This window comes from Molothrus ater, chromosome 11, assembly GCF_012460135.2.
Source record: "Molothrus ater isolate BHLD 08-10-18 breed brown headed cowbird chromosome 11, BPBGC_Mater_1.1, whole genome shotgun sequence".
NCBI classification, from domain to species: Eukaryota; Metazoa; Chordata; class Aves; order Passeriformes; family Icteridae; genus Molothrus; species Molothrus ater.
Genome location: NC_050488.2, coordinates 4,081,748 through 4,097,693, shown reverse-complemented (window position 1 = coordinate 4,097,693; position 15,946 = coordinate 4,081,748). Strand labels below are relative to the sequence as shown.

The window sequence follows — 15,946 nt, the reverse complement described above, 5'->3', positions numbered from 1 at the left end:
ATAGATGGAGAAGACATAAAAAACATCCTTGACTGACCATGGTAATGCAAAGTTTTTTCAAGTATAGGGAAAAAATATAGCAGGATTATTTAATAGAAGTAGTAATGGCAGAAAGTATAACAGTAGCAGAAGCCCACTATTAAAGAGAGTTAAAAATTAATAAAGCAGGCAAAGTGGAAGCCTTCAATAAGTGCTCCTACTAGATAATGGTAAAGAAGAAGTCACATACTTTCATTACAGGAAGGTAATTATGTACTTTTATAGTTTGCTAATGACCCAGCAAGATTTCTAACAGGGCTAATTGTGAGACCTCTTGGTCAGCAGCCCGAGGGGGTCTCTGGACACAGCAGCATTTACAGTAGAGCTTGAGCACAGAAGAGGAAAGCCCCAAATGGACCAGATTCAGAAGCAAAGCAGCTCCACCCAAGAGCAATGTGAGATTTTGAAAAGCTCCAGATGTATCTGTGAGTGTCAGTGCCTGTTCAGAGATACATTTAGAGGGGAGCAAGGGAAGCAGGCAGCACCTGGGGGGTGAGACATCCATGAGGCTGGGTGTGAGGCATCAGGATGGCCCAGGGCTCCTGGGATCCTATGTGCCTCCAAAGCAAAGCCCTGGCAAACCAGCTAATGTGAGTTTTGGCTCCATGACCAGCACATCCATGACATGCATGGCACCAAAACCTCTGGGGCTGCTAAAAATATGGCAAGGGTAAACACCTCACAGGGCTTACAGAAAAGCTAAACCTCTTCCTGAATAAGAAAGAGAGGCCATGCATTTTTCCCAACTGAAAAGGACCAAGAAATGAGTTTACCCTGGTACACAAGTGCTTCTGAAGAATAAAATGTTGGAAAGCAGAGGAAGGCAGGGCAGCAGCAGTGGAAGGCAGAAGGTGAGGTTAGGTAGGGAAAATGGCTTCAAACAGAGAGAGAGCAGGTTTAGATTAGAAATCAGGAAAAAAATTCTTTACTGTGAGGGTGGTGAGGGCCTGGCACAGGTTGTCCCAAGAAGTTATGGACACCCTGGAAGTGTTTAGAGCCAGGATGGGCTGGGCTTGGAGGAACCTGGTCTAGTGGAAAGTGTCCCTGCTCATGGCAGGGGATTGGAACAAGAATGAGCTTTAAGGTTCCTTCCAATCCAAACCATGCTATGACTCCCATCAGGAATCATAAGCTATGGATTTATTTCTGAGGGTGAACAATCACCATCAGAAGGGCTTGGACAGTTCAACTACTACCAGCTAATGCTTTTGGTGTTGTCAGATCAAGGTGGGATCTCCTCCTGAAAGTCCTCTTCAGCTTAGGCAATTTGCTGGACTTGGGAAAGGGACATGAGTGAACTCTTTGGCTTGTGTTGCACAACATCTCAGCTCGATGATCTCGTGGTCCCACCTACCCTCCCTCCACCTGAGGGCTGTGTGGGCAGAAGGTCTGGGGCAGAGCAGCCCTGTGATACAATCTGAAGCCACCCTGCAGCTCTTGCTTTTCCAAGCCAGGCTGGGCCCAGCACGGAGCCACCGCTGCTGCTCCCTCTGTGCCAGGACAGCACCTGGCCCTGCCAACATGGCATGGTGAAAGCAAAACAAGTCCCTGCAGCACCTGTGTGTGCCAGGACAGCACCTGGCCCTGCCAACATGGCATGGTGAAACCAAAACAAGTCCCTGCAGCACCTGTGTGTGCCAGGACAGCACCTGGCCCTGCCAACATGGCATGGTGAAAGCAAAACAAGTCCCTGCAGCACCTGTGTGTGCCAGGACAGCACCTGGCCCTGCCTACATGGCATGGTGAAACCAAAACAAGTCCCTGCAGCACCAGCGAGCACAACTACCCCTGTCTGCTCTCAGGAGCCAAAGTGAGGGAGAGCTCTGCTTGCATGAGAGCTGTTGAGTGCCAGTGGAGCTGAGGAATAATTCTAGGAAGAAGCAGGGACACAGACAGCCTTTCTGAGCCTCTGCCCCCCCTGGGTAAGCCAGGCAGCATCCACTGCTCGCCCTCAGTGAGCGTGGGCAAGAGGCAGCAGAGGAGACCAGGTACTCTGTGCTCTGGGTGCTTCATGGATGTTGTGAGGCAGCCTGGCAAACCTCCCCCACCTGTGCAGCGTTCCAAGGAAGCATCCCAAAAGCAGGACAAGGCTGGAGCACCAGAGAAGAGGCATTTGCCCACACTCCCTTCAGCCTGGCCTGCAGCAGCAGACCCAGACAAGCAGGGATTTCCTCAGCTCAGCAGTTTGTCCCATTGACTCTGCCAGTGCTCAAATTGCAACAAGGTGAAGACTGATGGGTGTGAAGGGGAGAGGGGGGGGTCACCTCCGCCTCCTTCCCTGGGCAGCATCTCAAGGACACCTCTGAGTCCCCTGTCCCTCCTCAATTAAATCAGCATTCATTATTGATTTGGTTGAGCCTTAAAATAGCCCTCCCAAGAGTAAGTCCCCAGTAGGCAGCAGGGCCACTCTGGGCTCAGGCTCAGACTCTGTGGAGCCACACGATGTGTGGAGCAAGGCCTCGAGAGCTGAGCAGCTCTGCTGCTGCCCCAGAGCTCCCCAGGATGGGCTGAGCTCAGTTACCAGCCCACAGGACTGCTGACAGCCACTCAGTGCCTGGGTTGTGCAGCAGGAGAGTGAGGGACAGCCATGAGATCCCTCCTGCATGTGTGCCAGAGCTTCTCCATCTCATCTAAGGATGAGAGGAACCCCTCCAGCAGGGCTCTGAGCCCAGAGGTAACCCTGCTAAAACAGCTGCAAGAGCAGGTCCATGATGCAGCCTCAGAGACTGACACATGGGAACAGCTCCCCTGGCTTCTCCCAGGGATGGGACCGAGGAAAACAACCCCTTGTGAAGCTCTCTGCCTACAAAGGGTCTCTCTAGGCAGAAGAGGGGATGCAGGGAGCTCTCTAAAGCTACTCCACCAGACAAGAGAAGGTCACACAACAAACTTACTCTGGAAACTAGCAACAGAGAGATCCCCTGGGCACCATGGGCAGGAGAGAGAAAAGAGAACAAGAGTTCTGTTAGAACAGACAGGCAACTCCCTGGACAGGGCTCAGCAAACACCTCCATGTGCCACCTGTCCTTCTGTCCCCCACTCCTGAGCAGCTCTCCAGGAACAAAGGCTTTTCCACAGCAGAGGGGCATCAGGAATGTATCCATACAAGCCCAGAACCTGTGAGGGTAAAGCTGGGGACATGTTCTTCAGCTCAAGAAAGGCAACTTCTCCCCACATCTTTCTCAGCCACAACAGAGCTGAGAAACCCCTCAGCTCAGTGACAGGCTGAGAAGCAAACTGCAGTGCCCAAGGCAGGACAGGCCCTGCCAGGCTCTGAGAGATGCCAGGATAAAACACTCCAAACTCACACAGTGCCCTGTCTCCTTGGGCACCCCCTCCCTCTCACAGGGCACCTGCTGCTTGGCAAACACAACAGCTCTTCCCCACAGCAGCTCTTCACTGTGCACATGGCAGAGCTTGCTCTCAGGCTAAAACTCTGGTAAGGATGCAGTCCTGGGCCTCTCTCCTCTCCTTTGGAGGGCAGAACCCCTACTTACTTATGATGGATGTAACTCATCATTTGGCATGCCCAAATCAGCAGTAGAGAGGGTGGGGATGGCCAGGTGTAAAAACCAGGCCTGGATATTTGGCCAGGAACACCCTACTTTGACAGCTATGCCAACAGCTGGCCTGGCCCACAGGGAAAGCTGCTAAGGAAGAGGCTGGAACTCCCTCAGCACCCGTGACAGCCCTGAGTGCCAATCCCTGCCCCACTCACTCTGCAGGCTGGGGAGGCTGGCATCCTCAGGCTTGGTTTTCAGCAGGTGTGGGAGCCGTGTGTATCTGTACCCAAAGCCACAGCCCTGGCAAAAGAGGTAAGGAAAGATCTTAGAGGCTGAAAAACAGTTTTGCTACTACTGGAAAGTGAAATGTTCAGTGTCCCAGCAGCCCCAGGTGCTGAGAGGGGCAGGGATGCAGGATGCTCACCCGCCACAGCCTGACGAGGATCCAGTTGGTCTGTGCCCAGGGCCGCTGCTCATAGGGAGCCAGGAGGTTCTTCATCATAGAGATCCTCCTGCCAGACAGGGACACAGGTCAGCCCACAGAGGTTGGGAACAGGAGACTGAGCAGCACACACAGTAGGACCCGTGAAGCTGGGGCAGAGCAAAGCCACTGATAAAAGGGTGACAGAAGGCTCCCAAATCAACTCCACCCCCCTGCTGGCAACTCGTGGGCCCTCAGCGGTGCTTGGCAGCCCTCCTGCTCGCCCACCCAGCCCTGCCACCACCCCAGCCCTGCCCCAGCTCCCCAGGAACAGGCAGGGCAGCACTTACTGCTCTTCTGGGATCCTCTCCACAGCACGCAGCGAGTGGGGGTAGCAGACGTAGCTGGCCAACGCCTGCATCAGGGAGTCCCGGATGTCTGGGGAGGAATGACAAGGGACTAGGCCAGGCACCCAGGGACACACAGCACGCCAGGGAGCACCTGAATGCCACTGGCTGGGAGGCACTGGCCCTTGTGTAGAGGCGCATTGTCCCTGCTGACATGGAGAGCATGCTCAGGCTCAAGCAGCTAAGAAGGAAGCCCAGACTGGATATGCAGGCAGCTGGGACATGAGTCCTACTCTCAAAAAGGTGTCCTAGGTCATGTGTCTACCCTGCCATAAGCAGGGTAAGGACAGTACCCAGCCTCATTTTGAATGCGGAGGCACAAGCACTGAACAGATTCAGCAGACAGATCCCAGCAGAAGCCTGGTGAGCCACTGGCAGTGGCACTGGCCAGACCTGTGATATTAGCACCCCAAAACCACAGGAATGCAGCCTCACCTGTGCCCACAATCCTCGAGTCAGCAAAATGCTTGGCCAGGATGGCAGCGAGGCGCATGAGGGTCTCTTCATAGCCTGCAAGAGAAGGAGGAAGCAGGGTCATGGCAACAGCCTGAGGTCCCACTGCTCCTGTGGACATGGCACAGGCCATGGAATGAATTTCTGCTACAGCTACCTGCAGCTTAGCTGTGTGTCCAGTTGTCAAAACAGAGAGCTGGGAAGACACATTCATTTCCAGAAGAGCAGAGACTGAAACAGTTATTCAGGGAAAGATAAAACCATGCAACAGAGTTGGATGGCAAGGGAGAAGTGTCTGGTGCTGAAGAGGCTGAGCAACACAATAAGCACCCTAGGTCTATGCAGAAAAGCCATGTCCAGCCTGCATGCACTGTAGAAATTTCTACTGCTCGAGTCTGCTCTTGCCCAAACAAGAGCACTTCAGCTATGTCCTGTTGGTGGGAACAGAGGCTTCTCTTACCTTCACGGGCTCTGGAAAGGACAGAACTATTTGCTAAGAGTTCGGAGAGGTCATTTAGCCAGAAAGTACAGAATGTGCACAGACAGAATCCACCTAAACACAGACTCGTGGCATCAAGTGGATGATCATCTCCATAGGAACATCTTCAAATCCCAGGGGAATTCAAAAGCAATCCCAATTTCTGCACTCATGGAACATCCTCTCCCACCCAGAAACCAGAAGGCTGTGGTAGAAATTACTGAGGCAATCACATCTTACAGCACCCCAGCCCATTCCTGATACCTCCTTGGAAACACAGTCCATAGCTGCCAGTGATTTTCACTAGAGCCAGCCCTGTGACAGCTTCAGACAAGGCATGGGCTCCCTACCTGAGCACAGTGACCACAGCTCACCACATGCCCCACAGCTCAGACAATGCCCTGGGGCAGCACATCACAACCAGGAACAGACACAGAACGGAAGATGCCAACTACCACTTCACCATAAGGACGCGGCTTGCTTTAGATTTTATCAGGCCAGAATCAAGAAGCTGTCCCCATCCCCTCACCTGGAAGTTCCTCCATGCTGTTGACAGGGCTGAAGTAGTTCTTGAGTGCACTGTAGCTGTTCATAGCCACGCTGAGGTAGAATTCTGGCATGAAAGCGAAAAGCGAGCCCGTCCTGTCGCCGTGCTCGATGGTGCGGATGCACACGCGCAGCAGCCAGTAGATATCCTGCATCTTCTCCTGCCCAGGAAGAACACAACTCCCAGTCAGCTGACAGCTTCTCTTGGGAGAAACAACCACCAGCATCACACTCAGACCTCAGAAACGTCCCCATATTGGAGATATTGCTCAGATCTTGTTCAGTAACCAGAGCTGTGCGGTTTGGTCTTTCCATAAAGCCACAGAAGTGGCAGCTGGAAGAGACAAGCAGAGATCTCTATACCAACCTCCAGCACAGAGCATGGCTCTCACCAATGTGATGGCTTTGTCTCACCAAGCCTTGAGACCCTCCAAGCACTACTCCTTAGCAGGGCATGTGCAACCACACAGGCCTGGCAAACAAGCATGTGACTTTTGATTCCAAGGACACTGCTGAAGGAAAGCAGGCACTAGCACTTTCCAGAAATCTGCTGGAAATAAAGCTGGTCCATTGTGGGGATTAAATGGGAACAGGCAGAAAAGCTCACACCAGCTCGGATCTTTGCAATAGGCAGCCACAGCCCTTCAGGTTCTGTGCCAGCCATTCAACCAGATTTACTGTCCTGAGGAACATCAGCCTCTTGTCTCTCTAAACAAAAATCAGAGGGTCCTAAATTAAAAACAGGAAATTTAAGGTCATCTACATAACTTTAAGCCATAAAAATGGGCACCACCAAAACCATAAAAAGAGGAAACATTATTTCATATCCTGCAATGCCAAGAAATAGCATAAGCAATAGCTACTTGCATAAAAATAGATGGTGAAGGGTTACACTTCTAATTTAAGAAAAAATTAAAATCAGAGGTGCAGATAAGGCATTTCATTTGCTTAATGTCTTTTCTAAAGTATGTTGTTACCATAAGTGGGAGATTTTCATAGGTTTATTCTGTAAATAAGGCTGAACTAGTACAAATCAACTAAACTGATTAAAACATATCTTTTTCTCAACACTGACCCACATCTCAGCCAAAGTGTTACTGTCAAGATAAAAAGCAACTGTGCAGAACAATACTAAGGTTGAAAAAGCTGCATTTGGCTTTAAGACTTGACAACCTCAAACATAATTTCAGGTATTACCAAGCTAGAAGAAAGCCTACACCAAGAGGATACAAAAATGTGATTAGCCAGTGAGATAGATAAATACAGAGTTGTAATAAAATAAGCTGTAATTCCCACTGGGATGTTTTGAAGGCAGAATTATGTGCTTTAAAACTACAACTGTTTTTAAGCAGTAGCACTCCCTTTGTCCAACTTTGAATCCTCCAGAATAAACCAGTGGCTGATTCCCTCAAGGAAGGAGCAGTCTCTGCCATGCTCTCACACCTCAGCACAGACCAGGACTGCACCCCTAGACAGAACCAGGCTCCTTCTCTCCAACAGCAGCAGCTGTGATCATGCAGATGAGATCCTCCAGTGCACACACAATTCCCAGAGATGCAGGAGATGCTGGATGGATGCTCCCATTGGGAAAGAGCAGGGACTTGAGCTGACTGTGAGATGGAGCCCTGAAGGCACAGGTTTCTCAGTGCAGCCACATTCTGCAAGCTCACCTGGGGCACATTCCTGCTCTCCCTGTGGGCCATGCAGGCCAGGACAGCAGCACAAACCACAGACAGGGAAGGCTGCAACCTTCAGTCCCAGATGCTGCTGATTCATCAGGAAAGGTGACACTGCAGTCCTGGTTTAGTATGACAAAGGATCATCTAGAGACACGAATAGTGTTTCTGCATGGGCCAGCACAGTGATACCTGCACCCTGGTGATGCCCCTCAGCCTTTCCAGAGCAGTCTGGGAAGAAAGGATTATTTCCTGGCAACCACAGGCTATGCTAATGCAGCTGGAGAGCTTTTGCCTTGCAATCCTACTTGGAAGGAAAGGAGGGTATGTGCAAAGAGCTCATGAGTCAGGATCAGCCATTGCACTTCTGCCAGATGTGTTCCTAAGAACTCTTCTTCCCCTCCCTGTTTATGTCCTGGGACACACAAAAGCCACAAAGAGAGATAGGGTAAGGTAATGGAAGTCAGAAAATAATCAGCAGAACTGCTTGTGGGAAAACAGACCAGAGCTTTTATGCAAAATGGTGAACTTGGGGGAAAAGGGATAACCTCTGCAAAAAGCCACTGCATTAGTAAATGTGGAATGCACACTCTGCATGGGAACCAAGTGAAGAAGGAGAGAACACCTGAACAAGAACCCCCTTGACTTGGATCCCACAGATTGCAGGAGCAGCTGCAGTAGTGAGATCCCCTGTGACACAGCACAGCTCAGGGAAATGATTCACAGTAGCCTCTATCCTCTGACATGTCTTGAGAGCTGAATCTCCCTTTGATCTGCACCCTTTTGTCTGCAGTGCCCTAAGGGAAAGCCTACAGCACCATGCACAGCTCAGATCAGACTGGGCTGATCACTATGGGACACTGGGGGGCAGGAGAGGGAGAAAGAAAAGGAGTCTCTGATACCCAACAAGGGAAAAAGCAGCCCCAGAGATCACTGACATTGCTTCAACACCAGGAAAATGACACCTGTGACATGTGAGCCAAGCAGCAGAGATGCAGAGGCTCCCTGGTCTCCTTTCAGCTGCTCATGTTATGCTCCTGCCCACCTTTGAATAAATGGTGACATTTATCCAAGCGAGGCGCCGGCTCAGGTGGTTGAGCTTCTCAGAGAAGACCTTTTGGCTCTTCAGCAGTTCCTCATGGATGTCTCTCCTCTGAAAACAGGGGAGAGATGTGAGAGCAGATGTCACTGCCACTTATAGTGTTCTTTTTCAGTGCTGAACAAACAATGCAAAAGCGTATACCACCTTGGGGCTGGCTGGGGAGCAGTGGCAGGGGGGAAAGGGGTCAGCAGCCTTTCTGTGGAGGGAGTGGGAATCAGGGCTATAAAAAGCACTTATCAGTCTCAGCTGAAGCCCACAAGGCCTGATGCTGATACAGTTGGGTAGCAGGACTTCACCCTGCCAGACACTGAGGCTCTGCCAGAGAAGGAAGCTGGAATCTGGTAAGAGCTGAGAATCCAGAGACACTTACCCTCTTTGGGCAGCGGCTGATTTTTTCCTCTGTGTCTTTCAGTGCCATGGCATATTCGTTCACATCATCTGACACACCAACCATCTGAAAAGCAGCAGATTTCAGCAGTAAATAGGGTTTTTTTTTCCCTAAACATACAAGCATGCAACCAGAAGCCCAGTGGAGGTTGGCAGAAGGACAGGGCACACACAGTCACTAAATAAGCAGAAAATAGAGTCTGTGTAGAAGCATGGACATTGGGGCAATGGATTCCTGCCCAGCATGTACCACGTACCTTCCCAAGCTGCTGGTGGACACTGAGGTTGTACATCATCACTATCCCATCCAGGACTTCCAGGAGGGAGTTCTCCGTGATGGGCTCGTCTGGCTCTTCTGGGGGTCTGCCCAGTAAAAGACCATCGTTTCCATGGGTGCCTTCAACTGCAATGCATTCCCAAGACAGGAAAGGAGTTCTTAGCAAGGCATTTTGGCACCTCAGCTCCTGCCTGCTCCTCTCTGAAGCCAAAGCCCTGCTGTGCCTCTGTAACATGGAGGTTCTTCCCTGCCCATGGGATTCACTAGATACTGCACTACCACAGCATTCTCATCTTGCTGCCTCCATTAGGCTGACCTGTCAGATCTGTTCAGACTGACCCAAGTCACGCAAATTTCACTTCCTCAAGCCCTGTACATGCTTCAGAGGCCTGCCTGGTCCACCCAAACAGCAACAGTGCTGCTGCTGCACACATCATCCTCTGGCTGGCCTGTCTTCAGAGTGTGGCTACCAAGTGTGGCTACAGCTGCCTCTGAACTGCCTTCCTGCAAAGTCTCACTGCATTTGGAGGAAGCAAGGCAGCATCTCCTTACAAACAGAGGGTGAAAACATCACCAGTGTCATGCTCAGGATGGCAAAAGGGTGTCAGCACGCCCTGGGAACGGGCAGGAGCAATGCTGGCAGTAAGGAGATTGGTTCCTCTGGGGAGCTTGAAGATGCCATTCTGGCAGGGCAGGGCCCAGCTGTGGCAGCAGTACTCACTGTCCTCCCGTGTGCGCTGCTCTGCACGCAGTGTCAGCACTTTGATCTTCTCCAGGGCTCCCAGGGGGCGCCGCGGGTTCATCAGGCTCACGGCTGCTGTGCTCAGGAACCGGTTGGCCCGGCCCAGGGTGGGGGAGCTGAGCCAGGCAGGCCTGGCAAGAGCTCCACCGATGGCCAGGGCGGCAGAGGGGCGCTGGGACTGGAAGGAAATGAAGGGAGCAACAGTTCCAGCTGTGTCTGGCTGCCTGCTGCTCCTCCCTCGACCCTGCAAGGACCTTGGTAGAGATGCACAGTGGCCACTGGAAGATGAGCAGGCAGGGCAGCAAATGGGTAAATCCCTCCTCCAAGGGCACATGCCAGGCACAAACAGCAGACCTGCATGGCAAGAAGCTGCTCTGTCCACAGTTGTCTTGCACCTTTCCAAATGCAAGCACCAAGAGCTGCCATGGAGGGGAGGCAGCACATTCAGATCAGTGGTAGTGAGAGAGCAGGGCACAGAAAATTTTGCTGCTCAAACTTGGTGCAGCCTCACTGACCTCCAGTGACTCTCATCCAAGTGCAGGTGTTTATCTGGTTGCCCATGGACTGGTTACAGGCCCAACCCTGCCTTGCTGTAAAGCAAAGCCTTTCTAGCCAGAGGCCCACCTTGCTACCCCCCAGGTGACTAACCCCCAGGGCCCCCACAGGTGACTGACCCAACTGACCTGTGCTGCTGATGTTGCTGATTCCTCATCTTCATCAAGATCATCCATAGTCACTGCCTGCAGCTCTGCAGGGTCGATCAGGATGTTGGCTTTTGCAGCCAGGTCATCTGCACAGAGCACACCAAAGCAGTGATGAATGCAGGAGTCACTCTTCACTTACCATAAGGAAGACTCATCCTCTTTCCTGCTTCTCAGCAGTAGAGAAACAGCCAGAAAAGTTGGATGCTCTATCAGAACAAGCTCACCTGTCCCAAGCTTCCTTACAAGGAACAGATCTGCCCTTACAAAAAAGAACAGAGACCAAGCAGCAGCAGGTGCTGCCCTCCCAGGACCCATTTCTGCTCCTGGTCCTAGCAGCTACAAATAGGATAACTGAGGAACCAGGAGACAACCACCAGGGCCAAACTGACTAGTGCAGGATTGGTAACTCTCTGCCTGAGATCATATTTTAAGCCTCCAGCTCTTCAATGCTGTCCCATTATGCGTCCCTAAGTCACCAGGACTGAGACTCACACCCAGAGGAAGCCTCTGCTGATGGCTATGCTGTACAAAGCCTGAAGAATGTGTTCTTTAGTCCATGGCTCTGTCTTTGCAGCTGGCCAGGATACCTTGGTGAGAAACCAGAGGAGATAACATGGCTCTCAGACTAAGTAATCTAATCTTGAACAGCCAGGGATCAACATGAGACAGAGAAAATGGTCCTCATCTTGCAAACACACTGGGGAAGGAGAAGAGATATCTGAGCCAAAGGCAAGCACCTTTGGCTCAGAGGTGAGACAAACCAAGTCCAAGGGAATGCCAAAGGGTTTCTGACCCTTGCACAAGGCAGGCTTTGGGAGCCTAGAGCCAGAGGAGTGTGCTGCACACAAACACACAGCTGCAGTACATACACAGGGCTGCTCCTCCCTGCCCAGAGTAATGCTCCAAGTAAATCCTGGGCATCCTTCACACCCAGCAGAGCCCAGCTGATGGTCAGGGCTTTGACAGCTCCCAGCCCTTGGCTGTGGTGCAGCAAGAGCACTACACCAGAGGATATTCCCAGACTATTCCCTTCCTCCAACTGCCACATGCCCAATTCAGGGATACAAGCAGTAAACTGCTAACTTAAAGGACACTCCACCTAAGAGGTGTGGTGTCTTCTTCAAAGTAATTTGAATCTCATTAAAATTCAAGTTTCCTCTCCCTGAATTTAATCAAAACTCATTACCCACACCTCCCTCCCTGGAATGTCTTGCATGAATTCCATCCAAGACCTGGATTCAGGTATTGGCAATGAGAGCACTTACCTTTCAGAGTCTTCTTAAGATGAGACAAAAGACCTCCAAGTCGCTGAAGGTCAAAATAATCCACCTTCCCATTATAGAAGAGTTGAGGAGGGACATAGGCCTCTAAAACAGAGGAGGAGATTTGGTTTTTTTCCACAAGTCCCATGCACAGGATGCAAAAGTCATGTAATGGCTCCTAAAGCAGACCCCAGGACCCACAGTAGGACTAACATTTAGGGACAACTTTTGTTGTAATAAAAGCACAGGCCATTAAGGCAGAGGTGATTTCCACAATGAAGCAAGCATTAGATCCATGCAGAAAGAAGAGCAACCAATGGCCATCAACAAGAGTGCCAGCACTACCTCCCTCCAGCCACAGTCACAGGGCAAACTGGATCATCAAATACCTTGGCAGCTCTCCACCTGGCTACTCCAGCTCTGCCACTTAGTCCCACAGGGATAGTGAAGCACTTACTGAGTCTAGAGAAAAGGTCAGCCTAAAGTAAGGAGAGCGAATACCAGTGGGGTCTAAGAGTGGGAAAGCAACTGGCACTGATTTAGTTTACCCTTATTTCCACAGTTTGGGAACTCCAAAATCAGAAAAATATCTTCCCCAAAACTCTGACTAATGGATCACTGAGCTGCCCTTCCACAGACCCACAGTCAATAGTGGACTCTGCTCCAGAGCAGATGGGGAATAACAAACAGTCCAGGTGTCCTTTTGCAAGTCTCACATCTGGATGTTGACTGCAACAGATCTGCACACAGGAACTCCCCAAGGTGACAGAAGGCTCAGGCACTCATTAGAGACATAACATTTCCAACTTCCTGGAAAGCACTGCCAAGAAGCAAACCTTGTCCTAACCACAGAAAAGCCTGCAAAGCCTCTCCCCCAGGCCTCACCTTCACTGCTCAGGGCAGCTGGGGTCTTTGCTTTGTGGCCATCCCAGAAGTAGCGCAGGGCAGCAATGAGCCGGTGCAGGAAGCACACCATGTACTCTGGTGGGCACAACACAGCCAAGTTCTAGGGCAAGAATGAGAGTCCAGCATCAGGGCAGGTGTGAAAGTGCATCTCAGGCCAAAGGACTACATGGAGCAGGCAGAAACTTTTGTGTTCTCAGCCTTGCTAGCATCTCTAGCTTACAGCTCTGGCAGAGAGACCAGACCTGATGGTGGGCAGCAGTTTCCACCTCCAGGAAGTCCTGGGACACCTCTGTCATTGGTCTGAATGAGGGATAACACACACTCCATCATGAGAAATGGGGATGAACACAAGGATGCAGGTGAAGAAAGGGTTTCCTACACAGCAGATGCCTGCCTCCCAAAGCCTCAGGCCAACAGCCTAACCAGGGCCAGAGGCACAATCCTCACCCAGGAGTGAGGAGGATGCCAAAGCCAGCAGCCCCACTGTGGCAGAGTACTCCACAGCCACACTCCCTGAGGGGCTATAGGAGGACATTCAGCTCCCACCTAAGACTTCCCAAGGACCACTTTCCTACAAATCACTGCACAGGACTTACCTAACTTGCCTGATTTTTAGCCTCAGATCTCCCCCTCCTCATTCCCTGTCATATCTAGACCTCAGTGGATCAACTCCTGGAAGCAGCCTGGCCAGAAGGGCAGAGCTCCCAGCCTGGAGGTGCAGAAAGCCCCCAGGGTCAGACTTGCAGGAAGGCTGGCCCTCTGACTTACCCCTCTGTTGCTGGCGTTTTCCTGAAGAAACTTGCGAATTTGTTTAGGAAGATGTATCTGGAGGCTTCTCCCTGGCAGAAGAAAAAACAGGTGGTAAATCTAGGATTTACAAAGCACACCACATGAAGATATTGTCACAAATGACCCATAGAGTGCTTACCCCTCCTCTGTCCTTGTTGTTCAGCAGCAGCTTCAGAATCTGAACCTGGAGACCTTCCACCACTAAAAGGGGGACACACATCTGCCATCACAAAACCAGCACTGGAGAGCAACTACCCCTCTTAACCCTAACTGCAGTAGCCTGTCCCCAGGAGAAAGCTCCCTCCCCAGCACAGGGGGCCCAGGAAGAACCAGTGACAGCAGAAAGCTAATCCCACCACTGAGAACTGAGAACTTTCTCCTCCACTACCTAGCAAGAAATTCATCCATAGCTAAAAACCAATGCAGAGGTTTGCTCCTGCCCCATCCTGGGGGGCTGCAGGTCTGTGCAGCGGGGTCCCATCAGAACAGAGCATGGCTGGCCCCCACCTCTGCACCACAGCCTGTCCTGGCAGGAACACAGCTGTACTTCACATAGTGAATAGGATTTAGAAACAGCTGCTGGCTGCACAAGAGGTGTGGGATCTTGGCAACTTCCCTCCTTCCCCACAAACCTTCAATGCGTTTCTTGAGCCGCTGGCAGCCTCTTTCATATGCCCGACGCCTCAGTCTCTCCTCAGCACTCTCCTCCTTCACCTCCTTACTCTCCTTGCCCTGGATGGGGCACAGACACTGATTAGTAGGAGAGCACTGCATAGGGAAAATGTCTTGCCAGAAATTCCCTCAAACAATGCAAAATGGAGAGCAGAAACTCCCTGAAACAACTTGCCAGTGTGTGACTGCAGCTGGCAGGATACCTAAACAGGTCTCCTCCAGCCTTGTAATGAGTAATGGCAGGAGATCTTTTGAGGACACCCCAGTCAATTCCTTAAATACTGTGAGGTTCCCTTCCAAATCTGTTGCCCCAGAAAACTGTGCCCCCTCCCCTGTCTGAGCATCACACCTCAAACATACTCTCTAAGGGGACAAAAAAGATGACAGGGGAATGGAAAAGCTCCAGCTCTCAAACAGTAGGATCCACCAGTGCTAACACAGCTGGAAATAGGGGCCACCCAACTTCCTCAGCCAGAAGATGGAAATGGCAGGCAAGAACATTTCCTCAGCCTCCTGGGTGGAAGTGCCTGTACTCACCTCCTTGGTGAAGCGGTTGGGCCACCACGTGGTGGGAATGAGCTCCTGCAAACCTGCCTCCTCCACACGCAGAGGACTCTTGATGTAGAAGAACACAACGGAACGGAGCACGTCGAAGCTGTGCTGGAGTTAAAGCAAGTACACAAGGGAGAAGGGACAGGGCATGTGTCCAGAGCTGTAGTGACAGACTCCTTTCCAAACTAGCATTGCAAGATCCAGAGGCCTCTGAGAAGCCCCACACAGGCTATCACAGCAGCTGCCCAAATGCTACCACAGGGCTGGACTGCTCTGAAAGTGGTTTTGCTCTAGGGATATTAGAGGTCAGTGAGGTAGAAATGAGCTCCTGTGTGTTACTAGGATGTGAACTATACAACACTGCTGCCTCCCCTCAAAGCATTTGCAGGAAATGGTGTCAGGCAGAGGAGACCTGAGAAATGAGCTCTCCAGACAAGGTGGCTTCTGCCTCCCTGGACCTACAGGTCCTTGAAGTGTCCTTGGCTGCATTATTGAGGGAAGGGAAAACTGAGACAGGAGGAGACACAAAGGATACAGAACATTGCTGAGTAGGTATTTCCTAGATTTCTCATGCTTCAGGACTGCAATGGTGAGCCGGAGGTAGTGGATCTAGGAAAACAGGAGAAGCAAAAGTGACTCCATCTGCAGAACATACAATTCTCCAATGGCCACAGTGTGACAAAACTGCCATCTTTGGATCAAACAACTACAGGATCTAAAACATCATGGACCTTTGGACATGGGGACATAACAGAAGCTGGCTAGTCACAGATTCCTGGGAATTCAGAAGTGCAAACTCACTTGTAATCCCAGGTCTGGGATGATGGGGGAGAACCTGTAAGCCCGCAGCAGGGACATCAGTAGCTGCTTGAGGCACTCATGCACTTCATACTCCTGAGAAAATAAGAAACACATTTAAGAACAATAGCAAGGAGTCAGGAACAGCTATAGCTCCCAGATTGAGATCTTGGAAGGAAGCATTCATTTCTGAACTGAAAAAGCAGGTGCTCTGAACCCAGTGTCCCTCTGA

The 15,946-nt window shown here is 51.2% G+C and overlaps 1 protein-coding gene across 1 annotated transcript in view; it reads right to left on the bottom strand.

Moving 5' to 3' along the window:
- The window catches only part of RNF123 (ring finger protein 123), a 48,148-nt gene that overhangs the window by 19,019 nt on the left and 13,183 nt on the right, over window positions 1-15,946 (bottom strand). The window contains 19 exon segments of the mRNA XM_054515983.1: window positions 3,758-3,842; window positions 3,967-4,054; window positions 4,314-4,401; window positions 4,806-4,880; window positions 5,831-6,008; window positions 8,569-8,676; window positions 8,996-9,079; window positions 9,270-9,415; window positions 10,011-10,209; window positions 10,715-10,821; window positions 12,001-12,102; window positions 12,883-13,003; window positions 13,672-13,706; window positions 13,709-13,742; window positions 13,832-13,893; window positions 14,325-14,424; window positions 14,902-15,019; window positions 15,452-15,525; window positions 15,718-15,810. Of these exon segments, the coding sequence (XP_054371958.1) occupies window positions 3,758-3,842; window positions 3,967-4,054; window positions 4,314-4,401; window positions 4,806-4,880; window positions 5,831-6,008; window positions 8,569-8,676; window positions 8,996-9,079; window positions 9,270-9,415; window positions 10,011-10,209; window positions 10,715-10,821; window positions 12,001-12,102; window positions 12,883-13,003; window positions 13,672-13,706; window positions 13,709-13,742; window positions 13,832-13,893; window positions 14,325-14,424; window positions 14,902-15,019; window positions 15,452-15,525; window positions 15,718-15,810 (1,897 nt within the window).